Source organism: Plectropomus leopardus, chromosome 20 (assembly GCF_026936395.1).
Source record: "Plectropomus leopardus strain MGB_pleo_1.0 chromosome 20, ASM2693639v1, whole genome shotgun sequence".
In the NCBI taxonomy this organism is placed as follows: Eukaryota; Metazoa; Chordata; class Actinopteri; order Perciformes; family Serranidae; genus Plectropomus; species Plectropomus leopardus.
The window spans coordinates 5,287,256-5,313,922 of NC_142195.1; the positions used below are offsets into that span (position 1 = coordinate 5,287,256).

Here is a 26,667-nt window from a genome sequence, read left to right on the forward strand (position 1 = left end):
CAACCAAACAAAAAAAATCCAGGAATTCCAAACAACTCAAAGACGATCATCTGTACAAAACATTTATTTGAAATTGACATAAAAACAGCTCATATTTGCATAATTTATATCTGAAATCCATGACAAGCAAACAATAACTAAGGGGGAAATGGCTTAACGGCAACGTGGAACAGAATAATACACAAGTAAAAGGAAGTTAACTGAACAGCTTAGGACTTGCAATGAAATATGTAATAGTAAAAAAAAAAAAAAAACAGAAATTATTTTTTTAAAACTCACATGAAGTGCCGCAGAGTGAACAAAGCATGCATTGAAGCCTCATCGCGGCCATGCTACTTCAGCAAAGGCCAAGAGGAAGTCTGAGAGTTGAGAAATGCTTTAAAAAGAAGTTAAAAGGAGAATGTAAAGTGAAAAAGAAGGGGTGTATGGGATCCCTAGAAATTGATGCCGGCTGTATTTTCATTGTCTGTCAATAGATGGCAGTGCCAGCACTGTAGCATCACTCTTCAGCAATAATATATAACTCTGTAACTCTTTCCTTTATACATAAGAGACTGCAGAAAAATGGGCAAAATCGAGTTTCAAATGTCACAACGTCAACAGCCAGCTACTCTGAGCTGTGTGTCTGTTGTTCTTTATAACTTCAAACCTCACTATATTCATTTTTGATTTGTTAATAGAGCTGCATATATACAGACAGGAACACTTTGTGAGGCTTGTATGGACATTATTATGTACATGTGGCACAATGAGGGAAATAAATCTGAGCTTCTTTTTAAATCCAGAAAAGGTTTCCTTCATCTAGTCTGAGTCTAAACCGAGACAAAACAATCCAGATCTGCATCCCATGTCGCAGCTGACATGCACAGAAGGACTATTTATTTATTCGGTTTACTATAAGGGATGGACTCAACAGCTTAGTCCTCATTTTCTAACATTGGTGTCACCTCAACTCCAATATGAGGTGACATTTTCTGCATTCTGCAGCCTGAAAGCTTCCACACTCTGCTGACTGTGGTCTCTTGTGGAAAAAAATGGCACACGAAACATTGACACATCGACTGTGTGGACCAGAGTGCTACACTGTGCAGCAAGCAGGAACGGAGTTTAACTCAACACTACAAGCTTCAACCATACCTTGAAAATGTGTGATGTCAGTCATTTTTTGCCCTGAAGCGAAAATACGACACAAAAAGAAGTGCCTGCTTGTTTTTCCAGGGTCGCTTTTTTGGCAATGGTATAAATAATGAAAGTTAATTATTATTCATAACAATAAATATGTCAATAAATAAAAATGACCTTTGATGTTCCCCAAGCTACATGGAAAAATTATGGAAACTAAACTCTTAACAGTTGTTCCGAAACAGCTTGTGAAATTTCTTCTATAATATAGTGTGTGTTACCACTAAACATATAAAAGAGTGGATGACAAAGGCTAAAAATATATCTCAAACGTGATTTGATTGTAGGGACGGGACGATACATGATTTTATCACAGATCGCGAAAAAAAAACCAAACTTCACAATGATTACATTTCCATAGTCCAACAATGAAGGAGATTCTGCAAAAACAAGCCACAAATGCACCAATCTCAAAAACTGCTAAAGATCTCAAAAATGTATTGGCATATTTCATATTGAAAGTCATTTGAAATATTTAAAAATCTGGCTTTTTAAGATGCATGTCGTATTTTTGAGGCAAATATCAGTTTCTTAACAAAATCTAAAGTGATTCCAGTATAGTTCATGCCATTTTAAGAGTGTTAAGCATAATTAGTTTGCATCTTGAATCGCAGTTACTTTGCTAAGATTAATCGTGATATGAAGTTTTCATATTGTCCAAAGCCTACTTGATTGTACAAAATCAACCACATTTTTTAATCACTACGCTCTATGAACATAACGAAATCGTGATGGCTAAATCAATTTAGATCAAATGGAAATGAAGAGGTAAAATTATGATTAGTAAGGCTGCACACTGACCCTCACAACAAATATTTTCCTACTATTAATCAGGAAAATGTTCATGAAGTGTTACCTAATGGTTTCAAAGAAGCCTAAATCTACAAAACAACAAATATAGCATGACTGTCATTTTTTAAAATCCTACATGTGCCAGAGGTCAGTGCATCAGAGAGGCACAGTTTTAGTGACATAGCTAATGCCACTCCTACAAACCAGTGTATATCCTTGTCTCCAGGTAGTGTAGCATGATCTGGGCAGAGGACCAGATGAGTGACACGCACGAAGACTTGTAAGCTTTCAGTATTTGGACACGTTGCTTCATTAGACGAAAACGCGCAGCCGTTTCTGCCTGTGGAAGCCAACACTTTCGTGGTCATCTGCTCTCTTTTGGAAGACATTTTCATGATTGTCTTTGGTGTCAAAGTTGTTTAATTTGACCACAAAACTCTGTTCTTCATTTTCATTATTACGACTCCGCATTTGGCAAGTAGTCAACGTCTTCAGAGCTCGTATAAATACAGCTCGGCCTTCCCCTTTTTGTGTTTTTCTTTTTAAAACTACTGGCTTTTAAAAACATGGCTGGTCAGCCACAAAGAGGTAAGCCTGTTCGTGAGACACAATGTCCACCGACAGTGTCTGTGTGCTTTTAGTTTTTCTTGCAGTAAGTACTTTGTGTTTACTTCATTTGCAGACCCCGTGACTTCAGCTTTCAGGGCGTGTCTGCGTGCGTGTAGTAGCATCTCTGCAGCGCTGCAGAGGCGATGCTCTCAGCTGAGCGCCGCTGGTCCATACTTAGCAAAGCGTCCAACAGGTCGTTGATGTCGGCTTTTAGTCCCTGCCTCTGCATCCAGTTCTTCAGCAGTTCATACACTTTGTCGCTGGGGGGACCGTTCTCCGCAATCCGAATGTGGTTATCGCTGACTCCAATCAGTCTGAAGAACTTGTTATGGATCCGCACATCCAGGTACTCATCGAACAAATCAAAGCTCTTCATTAGTGATTTTTCTGATCCTGAAAAAGTAGAGATAGAAATAAAATGTAGATTTTCAGAAACAAAATGGCACAATGTTAGCTAACACAGGCACTCTGGATTAAATATCTAGTCATTTCACCTGTTTGTATTGAACCCCTAATGTTCAAAAAGGTTTTTTTCAAAATTTTGTGAAAGAAATTGAACTTGTTCCTTCAAGATACACTGTAAAATCTGACAAGTTGATCTTACTTTGAAAAATCCAGGACACCCGCTGTCTTGAAAAAGTAAATTAAAACTATTACTCTTAAGCTATGTTCACATTATATGCAACTGTTAAGTTTACTAAACATTTTGCTGTATTTACTTAGTGTTGTGAAGTTTTTGCTTTTTAAAAATGTGAAATGGCCTTGTTAACTTTCTATAAATATAAAGTATACATGAATGTATAATAATAGTTATATTTGCTTACCTTTTTTAAGGCAATCGGTTTCCTAATTTAAAATCTACTTGTCAGATTTTACAGTGTATTAAGTTTTGCACACAAGACAATAACTTGTTCTCAAAAGATAATAACTTTAGTGCACAACATAACTTTTTTCACTAAAAATAATAACTTGTTCCCTTAAAATAATTACTTTTCACATAACTTGTTCCAAGAAGATAACTTTTGGACAAAAGATGATGAATTGTTCCCTTAAGATACTAACCGGTTCTCACAAGATAATTAACTTGTGCGCACCAAATAAAAAATATCAGCTTTTTGTGCGCTCTTACAATGCACCTATAATAGATTCTTGACACCTCCTTCCAACAAACTTAGATGTGTTCAAAAAACTCACTCAGAAATTATTGCTAGAACACAATATGTACATTGTTCCTATACAGAAACAATCAGGACGTTTATGTACATTTCCTTCAGGGGATTCATACATGAAAATGTAGTAGAGGATCAAACAAATCTGTTAAGCAATGTTTAATTTAGCATCAGAACAGCAAACAGGAAAAAAAGAAGGCATGTTCCCCCCGAAGGCTCAGATACGGCCTGACTGTCATGAGATTATTAATCTATCAAGCAGATAATGTGAGATCTTGAGGAGTTCCTGTTTAGTTGACTTCCCGAGGAATGACATTAACTGCAAACAAAGCTCTGCTTTCTGTGTACCGCTGCTTTTTAGCCCCTATCACGTAAAAAATGGCTAGTCAAGGAGACCCCCCCCCACTGCAGGAATCTTACCTTGTAGTGGAACCAATCGATGTTGCAGAGGATCATCCTACAACATAGAATACAAATATAAAAAATGGTGGCACAGGTGATTCAAATTTGAAAATGAAATATCAGAATTAAAACATGAGTTGGAGTTTTGCTCTGATGCTTTTTTAACTTTATTCGTCCTCACCATGTCTGCAGGGGGCAGTCTGATGGCGGTGGGGCTCTGGTGTGGGGTGTTACCAGAGGAAGCCGCCGTGGGCAGGGCTGACAGGCTCGTTTGAGACGAACTCGTGGTATTGGGCAAACTGTCTCCAAGTCCTCTGTCTTCATCTTCGAGGGGAGAGGAGGCCTTGGTCATCCCAGATTGTGTCTCCTGCAGGAGGGGCCGTGACTCCGGGCGGGGCTCTTCCCCTTCTAGACCGGCGTTCTGATTATTTTGTCTCTCCTCTGCTGTGGCCCCACTCTCGTCCTGACCAGAGGGAAAGTGGATGGGAAACGGTGAAATAATGTATCACAAATTATCTACATTAATTGTGACTGCTAACACAATAGAATTACAAATAAAAAAAGCCTCTAAAATGTACACAACGTGAGGAATCACACACAATAACTTACAATAGGAATCTTCACAATTTCACTGGAATCACAGTGGCTCTTTGAACCTGTTTAAGAACAGGCAAACAGTGTTAAAAATACATAATTACTGAGAAATAACAGCATTACAACAGTACAGTACACAATGTCAACTCACATGGTATTTCACATGAACGCTGCTTGATTACAAACCACCACACGGCCAGTGCAATAAGAATGACGATAACGAGGACGGCCAGGAAAATGCATATAGGACCAACTGGAAAAATCAGAAATACATCAGTCAATATGTAAAATTCAGTTTGAAATAACAATATTAAACAGAATGCTTTGCATGCAACAGTGAAGTGAAGTTACCAATGTCTGCTGGGGAGTTAGGGGTGGGAGTAGGGACGGCTTGGAAGGTTTCAGTCGGGGACGGATCCCGTTTTCGACACTCTGTGTTAGAAAAGGGGGTGCACTTCTTCACCTCCTCCTCCCCTGATTTACACCTGTAATTTTGGAGAATATTGTCAAGTAATAGTAAAGATAATGACAAGTAAGATAAATTAAATGAATTAGTTGTTAAAGATGGAAACTCAACAATACACTGGGTCATAAAGAGTTAATTATCCTGGGAATTATATTCATATTGGGCAATATTGATGCGGTTCAAGAGTAGAACTGAATACTATTACAGGAAAAAAGTACATGACACTTACTTGGCACAACGCTTGCAGACTTCGCAGGCCTGATCGGGGACGCAGAAGGTACCTGGTCTGCACTGACACCTGGTGTCTGTAGTCGTCGTGCAGGCTGCAGTTTCAATCTCATCTGTGGGTAATAAAGTTGTAGGAAAGATGAACACTAAAGTCCCTATGAAATGAAAAATACATTTTTACAGTTTTAATCCTATGTCCCTGTGTTAACTGATCATTTATCTCTTGTTAGATACCAAATCTATATTGCAAAAAAATCAGTAGCAGAGCCTTTTTACATCCAAATGCCTGTCTGTGCACTTTCTGTAAAACCTGGTAAACAGTTTCAAATGTCTGATGACTCATCCTGCATTCAGGAGTGTTTACAAAAGTTCATCCAATCAAATGAGACTTTGCTAGCTAGTCACACTGGTCATATAAAACTGCACTTCACCATCTGTGGGTTGTAAGCTAGCTAACGGAGCAATATAGAGTGATAGTAAAACACGCGTTTTAGGGGTCGATTATTTGGCCGATATCTGTATCAGTATTTTACTTTAATAATTGCTGCATGTGTCAGCATGGGAGGGACTTTTACTTTGTAAAACCTCAGGGAGCTTTTTCTTTTTTTCTTCATGTTTTATTTAAATTTTCACTTGACTTTATTAAAAAAAGTTGTTGGGAACTTGCTTTATCAAATAAACACTTGCTTAAGGCATTTAAACAAAGTGTTGGAGTTTGTTATATTCCAAATTTTTCTATTGTAAAAGCACATTGGTTCCAAATATTGGTTATCAGTCTTATTAACGACTAATAATCGGTATCGGCCTCGAATAAACAATATTGATCGACCCCAAGTGCGTTTGGATATCTGTTAGCAAACCTTTGTTTTCATTTCCAAAACATTGTAGCGAAGGTCCGATTAATTCATCTCACCTCGTCTTCCTCCCGATAAAACGGCAAGGGATGGGTGTATGGAGAACACCATCAGCTCGGCAGCGGACTACGCTGTAACTCCGTATGCTGAATTCTGACCCTGCCCACTTTTTTGTGGTCCAATCAAATGTAAAGGATTTGATGAAATTCCTCTTGTAAACATACACCGCTAAAATCTTTAGTTTCGCTGGGAAACATGTCACAGATCACAAGCTTCAGACGCTTTTAATTTCTTTTTACAAGGACTTTGAACACGTGACCAATCCACTCTGATGTTCATTAAATAACATAAAACTTTGTGAAGCATAAACACAGTTATATAAGTAGACTCATAATAAACCTGTAACCATTGACATGCGTTTAATGAGAGAGAACATGGTGGACGCCGCGGCTAATTTATGGGTTGTCAGCAATTATGTAGTAATTTTTTTTAAAAAGTTAGATAACTGATGATGATGTCTCGCTCTCTTTGATAAAACCCTAACAGGATAACAAGGGATGGAAAATCTGGCATGGATCATTTATTAAATTGAGACCCATAAAGACAGTAGTCCTGGCCTTTTAGATACAAATCAAAATTAATAACAAAACAGCAGTCCACCTCCAAAGGGTGACCTTTGACTGAAATTTGAAGTCCATGCTGCCAATTAAGGAAAAAGTACAGTGTTGGTTTGGTTGCAAAATGTGAGCACATTCTTCTATCTTAATAATCTTCCACACTAATTTTCCTACAGCTTCATTCAGGCATCGTGTTCATTTTGTAGCAAGTTATGAAGTTTATTTTTAGAACTCTGAAGAACTCTGCAAAGTAGTTTTTCAGATATTCACTACTAGCACAACTTTACGACCCGAACCACCTAAATGACGACACACATTAGTCAACTTTTCCACAGGTGAGAATAAGAACTTTGCCCGGGACACAAAGTCAACAATCAGTCATCTGCTCGCAAAAACACTTTGTCACCTTCATCAGGAAATTGAAAGGGTGAGTGTTGATGAGCTGAGAAAAAGTGTGATTTTTATTGGGGAAAATTCTGTCCATACATTTATTACAGCACGCTTTACACTATATATTTATATATATATATATATATATATATATATATATATATATATATATATATATATATATATATATATATATATATATATATATATATATATACACACACACACACACACACACACACACACACACACACACACACACACACACACACACACACTGTATATGCTTCTGTGCATGTACATTCAGAACAATGGAAACTAGTCAAATTCCTTGAATGTGTACGTACACATACTTGAACAATATAGGTGATTCTGATTCTGACATGTGACAGCGAGTATTAAATGGAGTTTATTGCACTAAGACAGCTGGAAGACTTGAAGTAAAATGAGTGTAAAGACTCCAGAGTTAGTCTTCTCTAAATCTACTTTTGAATTCTTTGTGTCTGCCCTGTTATTAGAGTAATCATCACAATGACCTAAATGTGGCCTGGAGATGTCGCAGCTGTGACTTATGCAAGACTATATAAGGTATGACTTGATGACTCACAGCAACAACTTGGATTGTATGGAGACAAACACACACACAAACCAGGGGCTTGTCACCAAGCACACTCGTGTTGTGTTTAAAAGTGTGCTTTATCTATTTTTTTTGCATTTGCAAATCTTTGCATCAGCACATTTGTTTTTTTACTTTGGAAAAAATATATTCAGCTCACATCTTTTTATATTTTTAAAAGTAGCAAAGCAAACAGGCTATTTATGTAACTGTCTCCCAGTGTTTGCTTTTGGCACATATACATTATAAGGAACTCCTCCTTGTCCCTGCCTCTTGTCAGTATTTTTGTTTTTGAGCAGGCTAGTGTCTGCACTCGCTGTGTACACAAACACACTCACAGAGACCACTACTGAGTTTACCAGAGCAGTTCCGAACTGCTTCTTCTGCCAAGTCACAGGGACAATGGGTTTGATTGTTATAATCTTCATGATATATAACAATCAAAGTTTAATGACAATTTTCCAATAGAAAACAATTTCCTCTTGGAGGCAGGGGTGTAGAAACTCTGGGACAATCTCATTTATTTACTGGCTGTTAACGCTGAGCTTCACAGCAAATCATCTCTCAGCGGTTGGAAAACACACACGTATTTGAAGAAAACATCTGATTAACAGTGAAAGTATGTCATAAAAAATGTTGAAAAAGTTCATGGTTTGAATTTTTTGAGTTTTTCCACAATGATGCTTTTGATTTTTAAAAAATGCTCCTTGTAAAATAAAATTCTAAGGAAGGCTACAAAGAGTTAAATAGTTGTTACACAAAGCTGACTTTGTTGGACTTTGAGCATGCTGGTTACATTGTTCAGTGACTTAATCTTCCTCATTTTTTATCACATTTGTTTGCCATTTAATCAAGCTGAAATCAAGTTGTGTTTTGAGCTGTTTTACACAGTGTTGACAACACATAGTTTTCTGCTTCCTTCAAGCTGTGCTACAGAAACACATTTTATGAAGATCGTGTGTCATGTTGGACACAGATCCTGTGTAGAGCCTGTTGTACAGAGCAAGTTGTACTGCAGCTCAGTGTGGTGACAAATAATGATTTTCAGTTTTATTACACAGTTATGCTCAGTGTAAAAAAAGAGAGTAACAAAGCTTCATACAGGATCTGAGTCAGAACAAAAACCACCATTATAGTAACAGAAACACTCAGAACAGGAAAACTGGCAACAAGTCAGTAATTAGCTACTAATCAAAAAGCTGGGGTTTTGAGGAATAAACCATTATTTCTTGATTATGTTGTTCTTGTTGAATTGGCAGGTGCTTTGTACAAGTCTGTGTGCTGAGGTTGGGGCACAAAATCAGCGTCTGTTTAGCCCAATCTGATTATGAATAGCCTTTTTCCTTGTACTATTAACTATTCCAAATAATTTAGGCACTTGCCTCATCTGAAAAGTTCCTCAAAGGTCCTATATTATGCTCATTTTCATGCTCAACTTATATTTGGGGTTTCTTGTAGAACATGTAGAACAAAAAAAACACTTTTTTCTCATACTGTCAGCCTGAATGTACCTCTTCATCCTCTGTCTTAAACAGATTTTTAGCGCCCGTGTCTTTAATCCCCACTAATCAAAAGAGCCCAGCCTGCTCTGATGGGTCAGCTTTCTACGGGTCTTCCTCATCTGCTCTACTGGTGTCTCCTTCATATAGTGTATTTGTGACATCACAGTTTCACAGAAACTGACGGCTCGTTAAAAGGCAATGTTTCTGAATATGGACCTTGTGCATTTCTGTGTAGCTTGAGCACTTTGATAATTTCACAGTATTTACATGGCACCTTTACCTGTTTTATAATATAAAAACACATGGAAATGTGAATTTTTAAATAGTGGATTGTTAAATAATTAATACCATGTTCTGAATGAAAACAAAGATTGCTCTCACAAGTGAAATATGCTCCACATTACTCATTATAAGCCTTAGCTTTAGAGAGACACGTAAAACCCTGGCTTTAAGTTGGAGAAAGAAAAGCTCTGCGTGGCATCATAATTGATTTATCCAACCAACTGTAACCTTGTCAATTTGAGATATTTCCCACCAGGAGGTTTTTGAGTGCAGACAGCAGCGCAGTTCATTTCAAGTGCAACTAGTCCATAGCAAGGCGACTTTTAATATTTGATTCACATTTTCTCTGCGGTGGTCCATATTAATTATTACATGCTTGTAAATAAATTAAAACTAGAGCAAAGCACACAAAGTTGTGTCTTTAAACAGCACTGAATGAGCACAAAACACATCCCATGTAACTGTAGTCTCTTTTCTGTAGCCCCAGCCTTTCATTGGACACAAAGACACCCAGTATGGGAGACAATGAGACACGGCCACACCCAGTTCAGCCAGGTAGGGTCAGACACACAAGCAAATCTCTTGAGACAGGTAACATGCTCACATTCAGCCCACGAAACAAAACAACAAAGACACGCCCTGCTACTCTGTGTAACATCATAAGATCACATTTTCATGAGTGGATCTGAAAGGCGTGGGCACAGACAAAAAGGTATTCACTTTCCCAAACAATATATCTTTGACACACTGGAGACTCAGCTTTGGAGTTAAAGGGCAAGTCAGTTATGTGTTATTTAATTTTTCTTTTTTTAACCCTTTAAAAAACACCTGGGATTTATTTTTAGAGTTCAGATTTTAAAAAAAAAGGCAATTTCCTGGTTCAACCTGATGTGACATACTTACTGTGGTTGTCAATAAACATAATTATAGGGCAGTGGTTACTTTAAAATGCTTTTTTTTTTTTTTTTACAGTCACCTTTATTTAACAATTAGTCAACTAATTAATTGATAAATTGCAGGACATTTGTTGTCATAATTGACAACCTTTTTAATGATAGATTAATTTAAGAGTCTTTTTTGGTACAAAAATGCCTCTAAATGAGGACTTGACAGTATCTTTGGCTTTGAGAACTTTTGATTCTGTTTTTTTTTTTTGGCTGACATTTTATGGATCAAACATTAAATAACTGAATCAAGAAAATGTTTCACTGACAACTAAGCAATTCTGATAATAAATGTTGCATTAATATGGTTAAGTCGTTGGGAAAAGGTCTATTTCTTTTGGTTTGTTTGTTTCCCTTTTTTGGTATTCTGTCTGTTGTATTTACACGTTGTAACTTTGTTAGTTGAAAATTGTTCAAAAAAAAAAACTAAAAAAAAAAGTTGCGAAAACGTGTCACCAAAAGGACCTCATTGTAAATCTACCCTTAGTAAATACTAAATGCTAAATAATAAGCTAAATGGGCAAAAACAACACATTTAATATGTTGTAACAAAAAAAAAAAAAACTAACAACCTGGCAATACATATCATTGATTCTTCCCACTGACTCAAGAAAAATGATGATATTATAAAACACACTTGGGGGTGCAGACAATCTGGTTACCTGATCGGCAGTGTGTACAGGGCAAACAGCGGTTCATCCCGTTGGAGTGCTCTGTGTAGGTCTGTCCATGCTCACAGGGAAGACAGGTCCCAAAATCTTGGTCTCTTTCACAGCCGTTCTTCACAAAGGTTCCTGCAAAACAATCAACAACACACACCATAAACATACACAGAATACAGGCAATTAAATCTTCTTTAATGTCATGTATTTCCTGTTGACATAGGATGCTGGGACAGGACATTCCACAGGGGTCACAGTGTGTTATGTGCTTCTGGACTGTAAACAAATGGGTTATCGGCAAAGAGGAGAAGGGCAGTTTGATTCAATAAAAGTGCAAAGGGTGGGACTTGAAGTTTTTCTTGACTTGTGCGTGATTCAATGCTTTAAACGAGATGACAGGTTTCCTGGTGGTTAATGTGCGTATTTCATGGGGACTAGAGGGAGGACAAGAACCGATTCACTTAACTACACAGTGATTTGACTTTTTCCACTGTTCGATTGACATGCTCAGAATTTATACTCCGTTCACACACGCCATGAATAGCACCACTTCAGAGAGACAGAGAGTGAGGGACATCTCCTGTCCCCCATCTTCTCTGCAGTATGTCTTGTACGTTTTGCTGGTAGGCCATCATGACTGCCCGACAGCTACACTGCTTTCAGATGCCACTGTCGTGGTTCATCTTCTTGCTGTGAGTGACACGGCACTTTTTACATCTTGCAATTTGACGCTGACCACTTGATCAGGAATAAATGTTAAACTTTAATCGCAGTTATATTTTTCTAAGCAAGGTCTACCTTCAGTCCTCCAACTGTCCCGACATGTATTTTTTATTACCCCTGATTGTTTTTATTCAGTCCCTGGGAGGCCAAATGCCCATTAGTTGCAGCCCAGGACACAGTAAAGAATGGGAAAAATGCAAACTGAGGGCAAAGGCATATTTGGCTGAACTCACCGAGTATTCAGTAAACAGAGTGTTTGTATTGTGGTTGTTTCAGCGGTAATACAGTTTGTTTAAGCTCAAGTGGAGTGTGGGTAAAACTGATCTTCAATGTGCATTCAGGCAAAGCAAGTATCTGAGTGATAATATGAAATCTTATGCTGACAAAAAGAAGCAAACAGCTAACATTTCATACCGTTAAGTGGTCACAGAGGTTTTTAAGTATGTGGTAACAACTGACCAACTGGCAAGAAAGCAAGAAAACAGAATCAAAATAATGGGAAATACATAAAACCCAAGAGACTAAAATATTTTTCTGCAGGCCACAACCAAGCAGTGACGCTCTGTTTTTCACTAACTTTAACCTTTTGTCTCCGTCTGTTTGCACACTGCAGATTTTGTAAAAGCCTCATTTCTGTGGTCAATGTCAATGGATATTTCAGATATAACAAATCGAGTTATTTGCAAAAATTATTGCTGAACCGAGAAGGTCTGAAGGTCTCCTCAGTCAAACTGACATTAACAGCAGGATGAAAGTCACCTTAGAGGAATACTTGAATTGAAATCAAATGAAATCAACCAGTTAGTCATGCCATGCATGCTACCTTGAATTCACCTTTTTCTCGCATGCTTTCAAACATATTGAATTATGAAATGATTGCGGACCACGTTTACCAACAGCCAAACTATATTAAAAAATAAAACTCTCACACACCTCTTGCAGTATAATCCAAGTCTCATTTTTTCAGTCTTACGCTGAGTGCTTCCCAAACTTGCATTTTTGCTAAGAAACCTTAGCATTGGAGTTTGGCTTTTAAAAGAGCATAGATGAGTTTGACTTCGTTCAGTTATAAATAGTAAGGTTTGAGCGAAAATGCATGTGTTTGGGAAGTTCTAAGCATACGATACACAAATGAGATGATTATACTTCACAAGTTAAGGTAGAGCTTGTAAATTGATGTAAAGTTTTGCTGTAGTTTAACAGAGTACCCAGTCGATTAATATGCTTGCAGTTTTCCATGGAGGCATGTGAGAAAAACAAAGTTTTCTTCACAAATTCAAGGTAACACAGCATGACTAATTGCTTTACAAATGTTCAGTTTGTGGATAAAGTATTCCTTTAAGGTATAAATTACTTAGACTTCTACTTGTCATTTCCTTTGATGGAGAAGCATGTGTTTTGGAGATAATCTATGACTTGATGAAGTTAAAATGAAAGCGACTTAACCAAAACCAGAGTTGTTCAAATGAAATTATGTTTCAGAATTCAGAAGGGGGAACAAAATAATTCAATCAACTAGCAACCACATGCTGTAATTGCATCTTGGCTAAAAATGTTCGGAGCTAAAAGAAAAAAAAAGTCTTACCAAATTCTTTGCATAATTAATAAATACAGTTTGTACTTTTAGCTACTTGGGACGTAAAAATAACCTCTATTAAGTCTTTTTTGCTCATTTCCCTTCACACTGTGCTGTACTTTGATTTGCTGAGCTGGAGCAGTTTGTCTCCTGTTTCTGGCCATCATGCATTCTTTCCAGACCAGGCAGAGAAAATTTGCAAAACTCATTTGGACACATTCATTGGGACACGGTTCAGGTTATGGGTTTGACATTTGACTCAAGTTTTTTTTTTTTTTTCACCCAAAATGCTATTCTAAAATCTTGTCTCTAGCTTTGACTGAGTTCTTGTGATATTAGACGACAATGATGAATCGGGAAAAAATATAATTTGTGGATCAGAGAGGGAGTTTTGGATTGGACTGAACATTCCTTAAAAGTTTGAATGTAGCAGGAGCTATAATCGCTACTGTATATTTTACTTAATGTGATTTTCCTTACCAGCCTGGCAGTTGAGGCAGCAGAGTCCCTGGTGGAGGTACTGCTTGTTTTCGACACATGTTCTGTGTCGTCGCAGGGTGAGGTTTTTGTATTCGTCGCTGGACCACTGAGATGCTGGAGGTTCTGCTGCGTGACAAACCAGCCCGATGAGGAGCGTTGCCACAAAAACCTGAATCATCAAAGTAAGGGAGATAGAAAAGGGAAAAAAAAGATTGAAGTTATGCACTACTTTTGTGTATCGACTCACCCACTTAAATGCATTACACGAACAGTAAATAGGAGAGTCTATCTTCATAGGAAACCTTGTGTGAGCAATCTACGACTTAATCTGAACCATCTGATCTGAACATCTGCCGTGGGAAAGCAATTAAGGGAGCCATCCAGCTGGTCAGATCTAGAGGCAAAACAACCCTGTGTGTGTAGAGTACAGCGCTATACAATAACTACCCGCTGCGCAACAGGCAACCAAACTTAATTCTCCGTAATCTGGTTTTCTTGTAGGAAGAGGTTTTAAAAGCAGGGACTCTGTTTCCTCTACTGTGGGTGTAACAGAAAAGGTTTTGATAAGGTATCTCGGCTAACACAGCACCGTGCCCCATATCAAATGTGATTCCAGAAATCTATTCATGTGTTAGATAATAACAGGCTTGTATAGGTGGGGTACTGAGAAGAATACAGCCGAACACTTTAGTGTGGCCCCCAGGCGCTGGTGTTTATTCACACGCTTTTCACCATGTCAATGTGAGAAGGCCCCATTCATTGGCAAACAACACACTTTAGTGCCTCTACTTCAAATGACCCACATTCTTAAACCCCGGCTCTTTGAATGCCACGACATGTGACACTGCCATGAAGCGCCTCAAACGCAACGCGACACCTCCTGGGTAAATGAGAGGCCTAGATTTGGAGGTTTTGTCTCTCCTGTGCGCAACCAGCCCCCCCCCTCAAGTCCACCTCCACCTCTGCTAGACTGGGAGAGAAAGGAACAGGTTAGGGTGGAGAGGGCCGGGTTGAGAGGGAGAAAGAAGAGGAGGAGGGTCGATTCAAAGTGAGAAACTGTAGACAGCGAGGTGAAGATGGGATGTCCAGCAGGGAATAGGTTGTCTAAAAAAGACAGTGTGGGAGAATGAGAGGAATAAAGACTGAGAATAGATAAACAGAGGTAGAAAAAGAGGGACAGGCTGGAGCTGAGACTGACTCCTGACGCTAGACTTGGCTCTCTGGAGGGCCGCCATGCCTTGTTGTTCAAAAGAACTTTCCCCTCTCTCTCTCTCTCTGCCTTTTCCCTTCTTCCTCTCCCTCTGCTCACGTCAGACTTTCCAAAGACGCTGAGAGGCAGACGTGGAGGGGCAGACGGCCGGCAGAGCAGTCACAATCACACCATTTAGATCTATCCAAACATTCTGGGAGGAGGGGGGGGCAGAAGAGAGAAGGAAAGGGGAGGGAGATAAAATGAGAGAGAGAGGGAGGGGGGCTAACAGCTTGCATGACACAGGGTTAGTCTTTAGACTTGAATACACCATGTGTATGACTGCAGGGCGGGGGGATGTAGAGAGACATGGACTTGGGGGAAAGTAGAAGGCCGTGTGAAAAGGCAAGAGAGAAAAATCTGCGTATAAGCACATGTGCACGACAACACAGTGGAAAGAAAAGATGGGAAAAAAGACAACTGGGAAAGAATGAGCTGTGCTGAAGGTAATCCTACACTTCTACAAAGCACAAGCAAGAATGTGAAATTGCGCTGAAAGTCCAAAAATGTATTTATCCAGCCGTACGAAGCTAATAAATCACTGTGGCCAATCTAAAGTTTAAACTCAGGTGTCTCTTGGACAGTGAAGTAGACAGCATAGAGGTGACATCATTTCCAGTCTTTGTTCATTCCAGGGCCTGGGACTCCCAGGTGCAGCCACCCTCAGTTTCTAAACTGTTATGCTCAGCAGTTGAAGGTTTGCTACACAGAAGATTCAATTGCATTTTATAAGAGAAGTAGGGCTGCAACTATCATTTATTTTCATAGTCTATTAATCTAGTGATTCATTTATCGCTGAATTGTTTGGTCTACAAAGAAAAGTGACATGTACCAATTTTCCAGAGCCTTCTTCCAGAGGTAAGACCTACAAGTCACTCCTCTCTCCAACCAATACTCCATTACCCCAAAGATATTCAGTTTGCAATCATATAAAACAGTAAAAAGCAGCAAATCCTGCAACCAGGTAGTATTTGGCTTTTTGGATTCAATTAAGTATCAGTCAATTGAGGATTAATTTTCGTTTAAGCAGCTAATCAATAAGTTAAAGCACCTTTTCCATTCCACAAAAAACCCACTAACACCTGCTAACATCCGGCTTTTGTATATAATGGAAAAGGTTACAATCCACATTCATAACCTTGTCAAATCGGCTCCAATTGGCAGTGCACATGCAGCATCCAGGTGAATGTACTAATTTTAGCCTCTCAATCAGCCTGATGCAATGACAGTCTACCACAAAATACCGTCCGTCTCTGTCCATGCAGCATGCTTGGTTCCAAATTAGTCTGCACCGAGTATGGAGGAGAAACTGAGTAAGACAGTAACCATCATAACATTTTCACTGGCCTCCATGCTGCTTTGACTGCTGCAAAGCCTTTAACATGGCTCTAGTCTGCTGGGAATGGAAAAAGGAGTCTTAAAGGGAAAGTGTGGGGTTTCTGAAGAGGGGCTGAATGAGATACTTATGTATATTCAGTATATTGCATACAGTAGCTGGTGGTCTGTGCGCTTCCAGTTTGCAGAAACAGACGGAGCATGTACCCCACAGCTCAGCATTACCATGTTGTATAGAGGGGTTGGAATCAAAATGTATTTTAGCCAGTATAAAAATGTCTACCTAAAAAATACAATATCAGTCTAAGTGAACGCTGTATTGAGAATGTTTTCAATGTTAAGTTTCATTTCAGTTGGATCACATAACAGCTGCTAACAGCAGTTTCTGACCAGCAGCGAATGAAATAAGTAGTGCCAAAGGAAAAGGCTGTTTGACAGTGAGGTTAAGTGGTGAAAATACTATAAATGTATCATCCACTTAGACTGATATTGGTTGTTCTGTGTAGGCCTTTTTTAAAAGTGGCTAAAATATGTTTTGATATCAGCCCCTGTGTGGTAAGAGCCCCATCAGATTCTTCAAACCAGGACTGCGCTGGCCGCCAGTTACTGTGTGTACTACACTGACTATACACTAAGTATCTAATACAGCCCCACTTAAAAAATCCCAAACCATCCCTTTAAGGCATAATTTTGACAGCATTTCCTTTTTAAAAAAAAAAAAAACCAACAAAAAACCTGCATACACATTTTGGTGGAAAAGGGGTATAACTGTTTCAGCTCAAGAGAGATGAAAAACAGCAGCTGTTAAGATCAGAGAGTTATTGCTATTATGCTGCATGTTCAAGGTGGGAATGTCGTACTGTTATTCCAACTCACTGTTCTGTATGAGAAGAAGAATTGCAGAGTGGATGGCCCGCTTTAAGCCAGCAGCGGATGTAGTAACCATGCCAAATTGACGCCTTTGGAAAAACGTTTTGACGACGTGTTATGTGTGCAGCCTACCACCACGAGATTTTAACAAGCAAGCAACAGTTAGCAGCTAACTCAAAGACAAAGAACAGCAGCTGACACTGTCTGCAAATAGGCGAGACAAGGAAGTCCAGGAGCTCCTTACTCTCCGAGGATGAGAGCAACCACCATAGAACAGGGACAGGACAAAATTGTTACTGCCATGTTATGCAGTTATTATAGTTTAGAAAGAGCAGCCAGTTGCATATACTGTATGTCACACTTTGATATCAGACTGCCAGCATGCTATCTGATCTCACACTGGGGCAACATTTTGCTGCATTGTTTGGTTCTGTATAAAAAAAAGCAAAGACGCTGTCATGAAAAGTCTTTGTTGCTGCTCTGTAGCTGGATCTCTGTGCAAAAGGGGCTTATGATATGAAACAGAGAAAAGCAGCAAATCCTCACATTAGGCTCCTACAGCAGATATTTAGATGTTCAAATCTGATAGACAATCGGAATAGCTGACGATTCATTTTTTGTTGAGCAACCAATCAGTTAATAAACAGATTGTTTCAGCTCTAGAGAGACAAAGGAAAAAAAGCATAATGTACTACTGACACTGAGAATGCTTTAAGAAGGGATTGTTTTTATACGATGTCAAGAGTCATCATCCCTTCTCTGTGTGCTAATGTGAGAATCAAAAACAATCTCTGTCCAGCCATTTCATTTTGTAATAAACCCAGTTGCGCAAGTCTGAGGGAATCCCACTGTGTAGTATTTCTCGAACACAGCTTGCTTGCAGACAAGGAAAACGCCATCAACATGTGTCCACACTAATGCCCTAAGTCTGCTAAACTACACTGGCATAAATGTACCGTATACAAAAACACTACAGGCAACCGCTATGTGGCTTCGCTTTACCTCTAGAAACAAGCGAGGAGGAAGACTGGGGTGACCATAACCTCAGTGTCGAAAGCCCTCCAAACCCACAATCCTTGGAAACTCTCCAACCTCCAGCTGAAGTGGTTGAGTCCACTTCACAGTCCTCTCTATGCTCTGTACAATGAGTGGGCTTGGCTGCAGATTATTTGGTCCAACAGTATCCTATTGTCATGCTTTCAGTCTGTATGTATGGCGAGTTAGTACTGTGCTTGTGTGGATGTAATTAAACCAATAAAAGTTACAATAAAATAATGAGGGTGCCTCTGTTTATCTGACAACAGTAGCTCCCCTCCACTTCCCCTGAACACCCTGGGTTCTTCCAAATTGCCTTGGCACAAACTCCACACATGCCATGTACACTGAGAATGCATTTGTGAGTAAATGACAGGACATCCTTTCAGCTGACCTGGGTTATCAATGGGCCATTTAGAGGGCTATGATCACTCTATATCCCTGAGGGAATTACAGTGGAAAAAAAAAATGGACAGAAATGCAATGAACTCTTACACACACACACACACACACAACACACAACACACAATATACAACATACACACTGAAATAAAGCAAGGAGAGAGGGGGTTTATTTCATATTGGACAGATGATTTCAATCATAGCCATCTGATAAGGGACAACATGCTGTAGCTCATTATACTCCTGTATGTCGAATGAGACCTGACTCTCTATATCATGCTTTTCTTATTAGCCAATTCCTTTCTTTAATCAATTGCAGGACATTTGTGAAGTTTACAAGCTTGTACATCCATACAGACATCAGACATGAGAGAGAGGAAAAGAGCTCTTGAGAAGCTTAGACTTAAAATCACTGTGCATGTTACTCGCTGATAATGTTAGATTAGAAATACAATTTTAGGTTTACTCACACAGGATTAAAAAGGATTTTTTTTCTTATTTACTCATGCAGTCCATTAAAAAAAACAATTAAAATGTGTAGTTTATTCAGCCCATTCAATCCAGATATTTAGGAAAACCTAAACTGAAAATAAGTTAATTGCTTCATCAGATAATAGAGTGCAAACAGCTGAAGGGTCAGCAACCAAGTAAACTGACTGATTATCAACTATGATTTCTTTATTTCCATATCACCACTGATTATATTGAAGGACTTAAGCACGTGTCGGGCTGGAGGGTGGAACAATAATGTTTCTGCCACAGCTGTTAGTTTGTAATGCATCATACATGGCTTAAATATGAAACGTTTACTGCATTTCAAGACATGTGTCTTCCTCTGAGCTTACCACAGCTCAGTCTTTATAAAACACCATGGCCTCCCTCAACCACAGGAAAGAGAAACATCCACTGCATCTCATAACAGAGGAGGTGACATGATCTACATGACAGCTGCACTGTTAAGAACAACCGATGTCAGAGTTTGAACACTGTGCCATCATATCCTGCGTGATCACCCTGTCCTTTCTGTTAAAAAGCACAAATGGTGGATGTGTTACACGATAAGTCTAATTTCTATCAAAGTAAAGCTGCACTCACTTAAGAGGGTGGAACTGGAGAATGTGTAGAACATTTGCTGGAAAAATGATTGCAACCATTCAACAATTACTTTTCTCTATTAACCCTTTGAAACTTGAGCACATTGGCTTGGTTGCTTTCAAAAACATGAGAGAGGGCAATGAGCAACAAAAAATTACCCAAAAATGAGAGGAAAAATAAGAAAGAAGAAAGAAGAAGAAGAAATTTACCTGAAAATTAGTTTAAGACAGGAAAAAAAGAAAAAGGGCAGTTTCACCTCATTTCTGTCAAAAAATGGGTAGAAGGCATTAAGTAAAGTAAGAAGAAATGACACAGAAATTAGCAAGAAATTAGTTTAAAAAGGGATAAATACATTACAGATTTTTTTATTTAAGCAAAAAAAAAAGAAAAAAAAGAAAAGAAAGCAAAACAAAAATAGGAAATTACCAGGAAAAGGTTTCAAGTTACAAGAAAATTGCCTGAAATTTAACTACAAAAAAAAAAAACACACAAAACAATACAAATATTAAACATTTATTAATTATGATTATTAATATTATAATCATTATCAATGTTGTTTTCCTGACATTTTCCCTTTTTTTGTATAATTAAGTTCTGATAATTTCCCCTTTCTCCTTTTTGAAACTAATTTTCAGGTTACTTTCTTATCACCTTCCCCCAATTTCTTGCAATTTGTGGGAAATCAAACCAATTTGCTTAAGTTTCAAAGGCTTACATGCATGTGACAGGCATCTGAACGCAGCACAAGAAAACTAATGTGGTTTCAAAAGGATTAAAGTTAAATATCTGCTTTCTGCTTGATTTGATGCAGCAATTTTGTTGTTGTTTTAATCACCATTCCTTACTCATAACTGCCCAGTTTTCTAATTAAATTATTAAGACATTATTTATACTGTCACGTTGTATTCAAATGGCTCTTTGCCCCAAAGGAACTCAACAGAGAAAGTGAAATTCGAGATAAGGTTAACATCAAAATACCAAACAGAACATGAAAACTGTGCAAAGGATGTCTTCTATAATATCATTAATGAAATAGCGATGTTTCACTAATGTTCAATTTTAGTTTGGCATTGTTTTTTTTAACCTTATCTTATGTTAACAACACTGTCCTGTGTTTTCTGAAACCATTTGTGTAATGTACAATTCAGATCCCTCGAGGCTGACCTTGGCAGGACAGTGAAAGCTGTCTGCTTCATAGATAAAGCTTGGCATTCCCTGGAGACGGGGGGGGGGGGTGACCGTGAACGACTTTTCCTTGAGTGATGAATTACACTGGCATCCTGTCTTCAATGATGAAGACATGTACAGCTCAGCTTATGTCAAGAGTAAGGAGTCTGACACTTGCTACGGCGCTGTAAATAAATTCAAAGTTCAGCCAAGCTTGGAAACATTCATCATTATTAAGTGGAATGATATAAAATGAAGAGAATGACTCCCATGTCAATTTGTAACAGTTAGGCAAGTGTGAAAACCACATTGTTGAGCCACAAAAACGGCACACACACACACACACATACAATACACAAGCACACATACAGTGTATGTGTGGGAGCGTGTGAAAAGCGACGGCCCCCTCCTCTCAGGGAGCACAGGAAGCTCGAGACAATACAGAGGCTTCATGCAGGGTTCAGCTCCAAACTGTTCCCTCCTCAGCAGCCTGCCTCAGAGCAGGCCCAGCACCCGATTGGACCCACAACATATCCGCTAGGCTGGATATTTATAACTCGGGGAAGCTGCAGCTCCACGACATAAATTCTTGAGTTTCCTCAGGAGGTATGCTTCACTGATTAGACGATTGTGACAGTGTGTCACAAGCAGGTTAGGTGACATTCAACCTCATATCGGAGGAAAAAAAAACCCAGAAAGAACAACAACAATCTGTGATGACGACAGTTTTAATGAATTTCCTGGCAGTCAATGTGCAACCACAAGGTGGTGAAAATGACTGACGCTGACGTTGACGTTGAGGCTGACCACTTAAAATGGGCTTATTGTTTTGATGACTGAAAGAGAGAGGGCTGCTTAAAGTTTGAAGGGTTCAAAAGTTGGAAGCAGGTGCAGTGTGACACATTTTCCATTTTGTTTGTGTTGTGAGGTTAAGTTGGTCTCCAGTGTGGTTTCTAAGGATTGGCTGCTGATCTCACACATGTTCACAACATCACTGTGACTCATACAGTTTGTTATTCAGGGACATTGAATTTGAACGTCAATTCACAAATTGAATTTAGAGATTTGTGTGCAGTAGAGCTATTAACTAAGCCATTTCAAATTCTGATTAGGCCCTTCACAGAGCAGCTGAGCGGCGACTCATAAGACAACCCCAGGAGGGTGAGAATGAAAAGAGCAAGAAAGGATGACTAATAGATTAAAGAATGTGCAGGAATCCATCACCTCGCTCTAGAGACAATCACATTAGCTCCATTAAAGCTCTTCTTAGTGTTAAAAGGAAAAAGAGTCCGTGAAGCGCTGGCAGTTTATAGCCTTCTCTATAAACACATCACAGCAAAAATGTAGAATATGTGGCTGCTGTAGCGGGTCAACAAGGATTTAAGTGACCATCAATAGTTGGAATTTACGTTGGATTTATGTCTCTGTAAACAGAAGTCCATTCTCTAGACAAAGGATGAGTTTGTTCTAAGACTCTAAACTTTTGCTGTAATCTGCTCATTCATCCAGGAGAGCAGGAAGTTAGAGGATGAAGCACTGACACAAAGCTAAAACCACTCAGGTTTTTTTAATTACATCATGTATCTGAAATACTAAGAAATGCCTACTATATCCTGACTACAGTGTAGGGCTGAAATGAGTACTTGTCAGCTGCAAAGATAAGCAGCAGATCTATCACTTTTGTTGTGTGGCTTATTGCAGATAAATAGCATTTACATCACTGTGTCCCATATAAAAAAAAGAAAAATTTGAATGAAGAAAATTATTATCTTACTTTTATATTTCTTATATAAATGTATGTTGTTTTTTTTTACAAAGCTAAAAAAAGTGATTCTCTATGTGCTAAATCAATACTGATGTCAAAATAAAGTAGCTACTCATGGCCGTCACTCATTGTTTGGTCTGCAACTCATCACAGAAAAAAATCACAGAAAAACATGCAGCAAATTGCTTGTTTGGTTGAATCAACAGCTAAAGAAAAGCAGCACATTGTTGTATGTTGACTAATCGATTACTGACTAGTCCCACATTTACCGTTGTATCGCATACCTGCATATTTAAAGTAATTTCCATCTAATTCATGGTTTTCTCTTGATCAAATACAGCATGGATAGAATCATTTAGAATAAGTACTACATTCTACACACCATTCAATACTATTAAATGTCCAAAAACATTTAAAAATGTTAATCACAATTTCTCACAGCCCAAGGTGATGTCTGTCTGTCTGTTCTCCAACAAACTGCCCCAAACCCAGAGATTCTAAGTTTATAATTAAAAATAGATAAAAGCAGCAAATCTTCATACCGGATAAGCTGCGACCAGAGAATATCTGGCATTTTAACTTGCAAAATTATGACTTATCCAATTTGAAGAGAATTGATTTATTGTTTCAGCTCAACTGAAATGCACACATTTGCTTGAGTAGCATTTGGGAATACAATCATAACAGGTCTGTAATAGTGATTTCGAACTACTTTAGGAGTTTCTCTTTTTCAAATATAGCACCATGAATGTGTTCAAATATGTATCACACATTCATAAAGTACACCTCTTTATACTTCACACACAGATGACAAACTATGCTCTCCAGTGAACATAACACTTGCATCCTAAAATATTATATAACAGGTAGAATGAAAACAGAAAAGTTTAAAAAGGATAAAAGAAGCGAAGAATAAAAAAAAAAAAAAAAACGCCCTTCGGCAAATGGTGACTATTCTTATTACAATGAGCTTAAAGAGAATAGTGAACCTCTAACTTGTGATTTGAGCCATCAGATGATTTCTGTACACATGTGAGAGCTCTGTCTGAGAGTATTGCACCTCAAAGTAGTTCTCACTTTGTCTGTGATCATGGAAGTTGCTATTTGGGTCTTAAAAAACAAACACATCAGACTGAAGCTAGCGAGGTGATGTTCATGTGTTTCTCTGGTGATGTTCGACACACAGGAAATTCTCCCCACTTATCTCCAAGCTGGACCATTCATGTGTGAGCTCTGACTTGCCTCTGCTGGTATGCATTATGCCAGTGGGACACACCTGAGCAGGTGGCACTCCCTGCATGAGTCAGCAGGTCTTTGATATCTGGAGAGTGATTCACATTAACAATGTCGACATCAACAGCAGCAACAGTCTCCTTCAGAATAAATCAACCCGCCAGCAATAAAAAGTCACTAAATGTCCACTCTGGAGAATAAACACCTTACTGGAAGCTGTGGCAGGCAAACATAAAAGGGCACACACATCCACCTGGTATCTGACAGTGAGCTGGTTGCACCACATTGCATCATTCAGCGTCCATGTAACCTCTCTAGGCCCAGTTATAACTGTTCACATGGTCACCAAGCAAAGCAGCAGTTACAGTATTACTGAGTGGCCAATTTGTTGACCACTGCTCAGTCCCCAGTGACACAGTTTGGCCTCCACTTGTCCCAGATGTCAGTCCTGCCCTTGTCTGTGTTGTCCACAGAGACATGGAAGGATATTTCCTGTGTGAACCAACACCCAGACGCCACAGTAAGCAACCAGCGATAAAAATCTAGTGTACATTTGCATGGGCATGACAATTCTCAGAAGTAAATTGATGCCACTAATATCAGCATATCTGTGTATTCTAGACAGGAAGTTTACTGGACGGCCAGGCACGTACACTCGGAGCAATTTCAAGGGGTGTGGGGGGCGGAGGGGGATTAGGGAGGGAGGAATGGGGATGGTGGAGGGGAGGGGGTGAAGTTTCCCCATAGTCCCTTAGCAACAAGGCCTGCTGGCGAGGCCTCCAGTATGTACTGTGGTTTACAGAAGAGATAAACATTGACTTTGCCACCCGGAGAAGTAAATCTGATTTCGGTAATGGAATACTGCATGACTTAAAACACAGATCAGACAAATGCAGAAAACAAACATTAAAGCTCCAGGCGCACCAGCAGATGTTACATTTACAGTGAGCAAAGCTACAGTAGGCATCTGCGATGAAATGCCACAACATTGCAGTTTAATGACTAAACACGGTTGCCCTTATCAACCACAAAAAGAAGCTGAGCCGTAATTTGCTGTCATTAGGAGCACTGATTCATTTCCCATTTCCTATTTCGCACTGTAATGCAACCCTAAGTGTTTGAAGGAGACCCACATAAAATTCACATATTTTTGCATGAATCCAAGTAATGAATTGGCTATACTTGAAGGCCTTACAGTGAGCACGCAGTAGTGTCAGGCTTTGGTGCTGCACAGATGGAAAAAACAACAGCCGAGGAATGAAAAGACGTCTCTGTGAGAGTCTGAGTGGAATAAACTTGACTGGAAAAACTGTTGAGAGAACTCTGTGGCTTTAATTGACTAACTGGCAAGGTGAATTCTTGGCTTTTCTAGGGTCAAACTGATTAGAGCTTTAGACATGTTACTGAAACCCCGTGCCTCTCCACACACACTTCTTCACACACTTGTGACTGAAGACTTGCTTGTGCAAAAGTGCACTCACACAGGCTGCCATGGCTGCAGTGCACTTATTAATAGAGCCTATAAGAGCCAGCTACATCCGCTGTGACAAGAGCCATCATATGCTGGATGTCTGAATAATATGACCACATGATGTCCAACACAGATGGTGGCTGTAATGTTGAGGCGGGGAGGGGGGGGGGGCTGAGTGATACTGCACATGTATAATATTGAGCACAGAAAGCTTCCAGATGAGTACATGTCTACAGAAATAAACTTTAATCAACAACAAACACAATGTTGCTTCCTGTGTATGTGAGCTCGTGCGGGACAATGAACGGGCTTGTTTCATCTTCTCCAACAAGTTCACAGGCCCGGCAGTGATTTCTGCCCCCATGTTAAAACCACAACTTCCAAAAGAAGTCAAACTTTGTCTGGTTTAAGCTTCAACTTTATGAGACAGTCCGCAATTCATTTAATAAAACCTCCGCTGATGTCCTCGCGACATTTAGAATCATCACGTTATATTTGTAGCTCAATAATGCAGCTGTCCCATCGCGAGCGCGTCCAACACAAGAAGCTATCCGAAGTTAAGCACACATTTTAACCACACTTAGCACATAATTAAACATAGCATGAACGCTTCCTGGTCCAAGAAAGTTTTAATTACTGATAAAAGTCAGTATTCAGAAGGTTAATGTAGTTTTTACTCACAGAAAGTTTGCCGACAACTGGATCGAAGTTCATCTTGGGAACTTCGAGATGAGAGGAAATCCCGGCGACTGCGCGGTACAAACCAACCAGTTTAAAAGTCTCTAAAAAACAAAACTACAGTGAAAAAAAGATAACAGCCGCACAAATCCAGCTTTAAAACTATCCGTCGCCCGGTTTCTTTCATTGGTTTACTCGCCACTGACAGAAGTTTTCGGCGTTTTTCTGGGAGCAGAGACAGACACGGTCTGAGCACCGCTTTGGACTATTTTTTTTCAC

General features: G+C 39.1%; 1 protein-coding gene across 1 annotated transcript; it reads right to left on the reverse strand.

Moving 5' to 3' along the window:
- Positions 1-48: 48 nt before the first annotated feature.
- Positions 49-26,667, reverse strand: tnfrsfa (tumor necrosis factor receptor superfamily, member a). The gene is made up of 10 exons (XM_042509163.2): positions 26,392-26,667; positions 14,089-14,257; positions 11,310-11,441; positions 5,444-5,555; positions 5,100-5,233; positions 4,900-5,001; positions 4,764-4,810; positions 4,336-4,617; positions 4,173-4,209; positions 49-2,976 (listed from the first exon to the last, which is right to left on the reverse strand). The coding sequence occupies exons 1-10, from the start codon at positions 26,422-26,424 to the stop codon at positions 2,675-2,677; spliced, it is 1,350 nt and encodes a 449-aa protein (XP_042365097.1). The 5' UTR covers positions 26,425-26,667; the 3' UTR covers positions 49-2,674.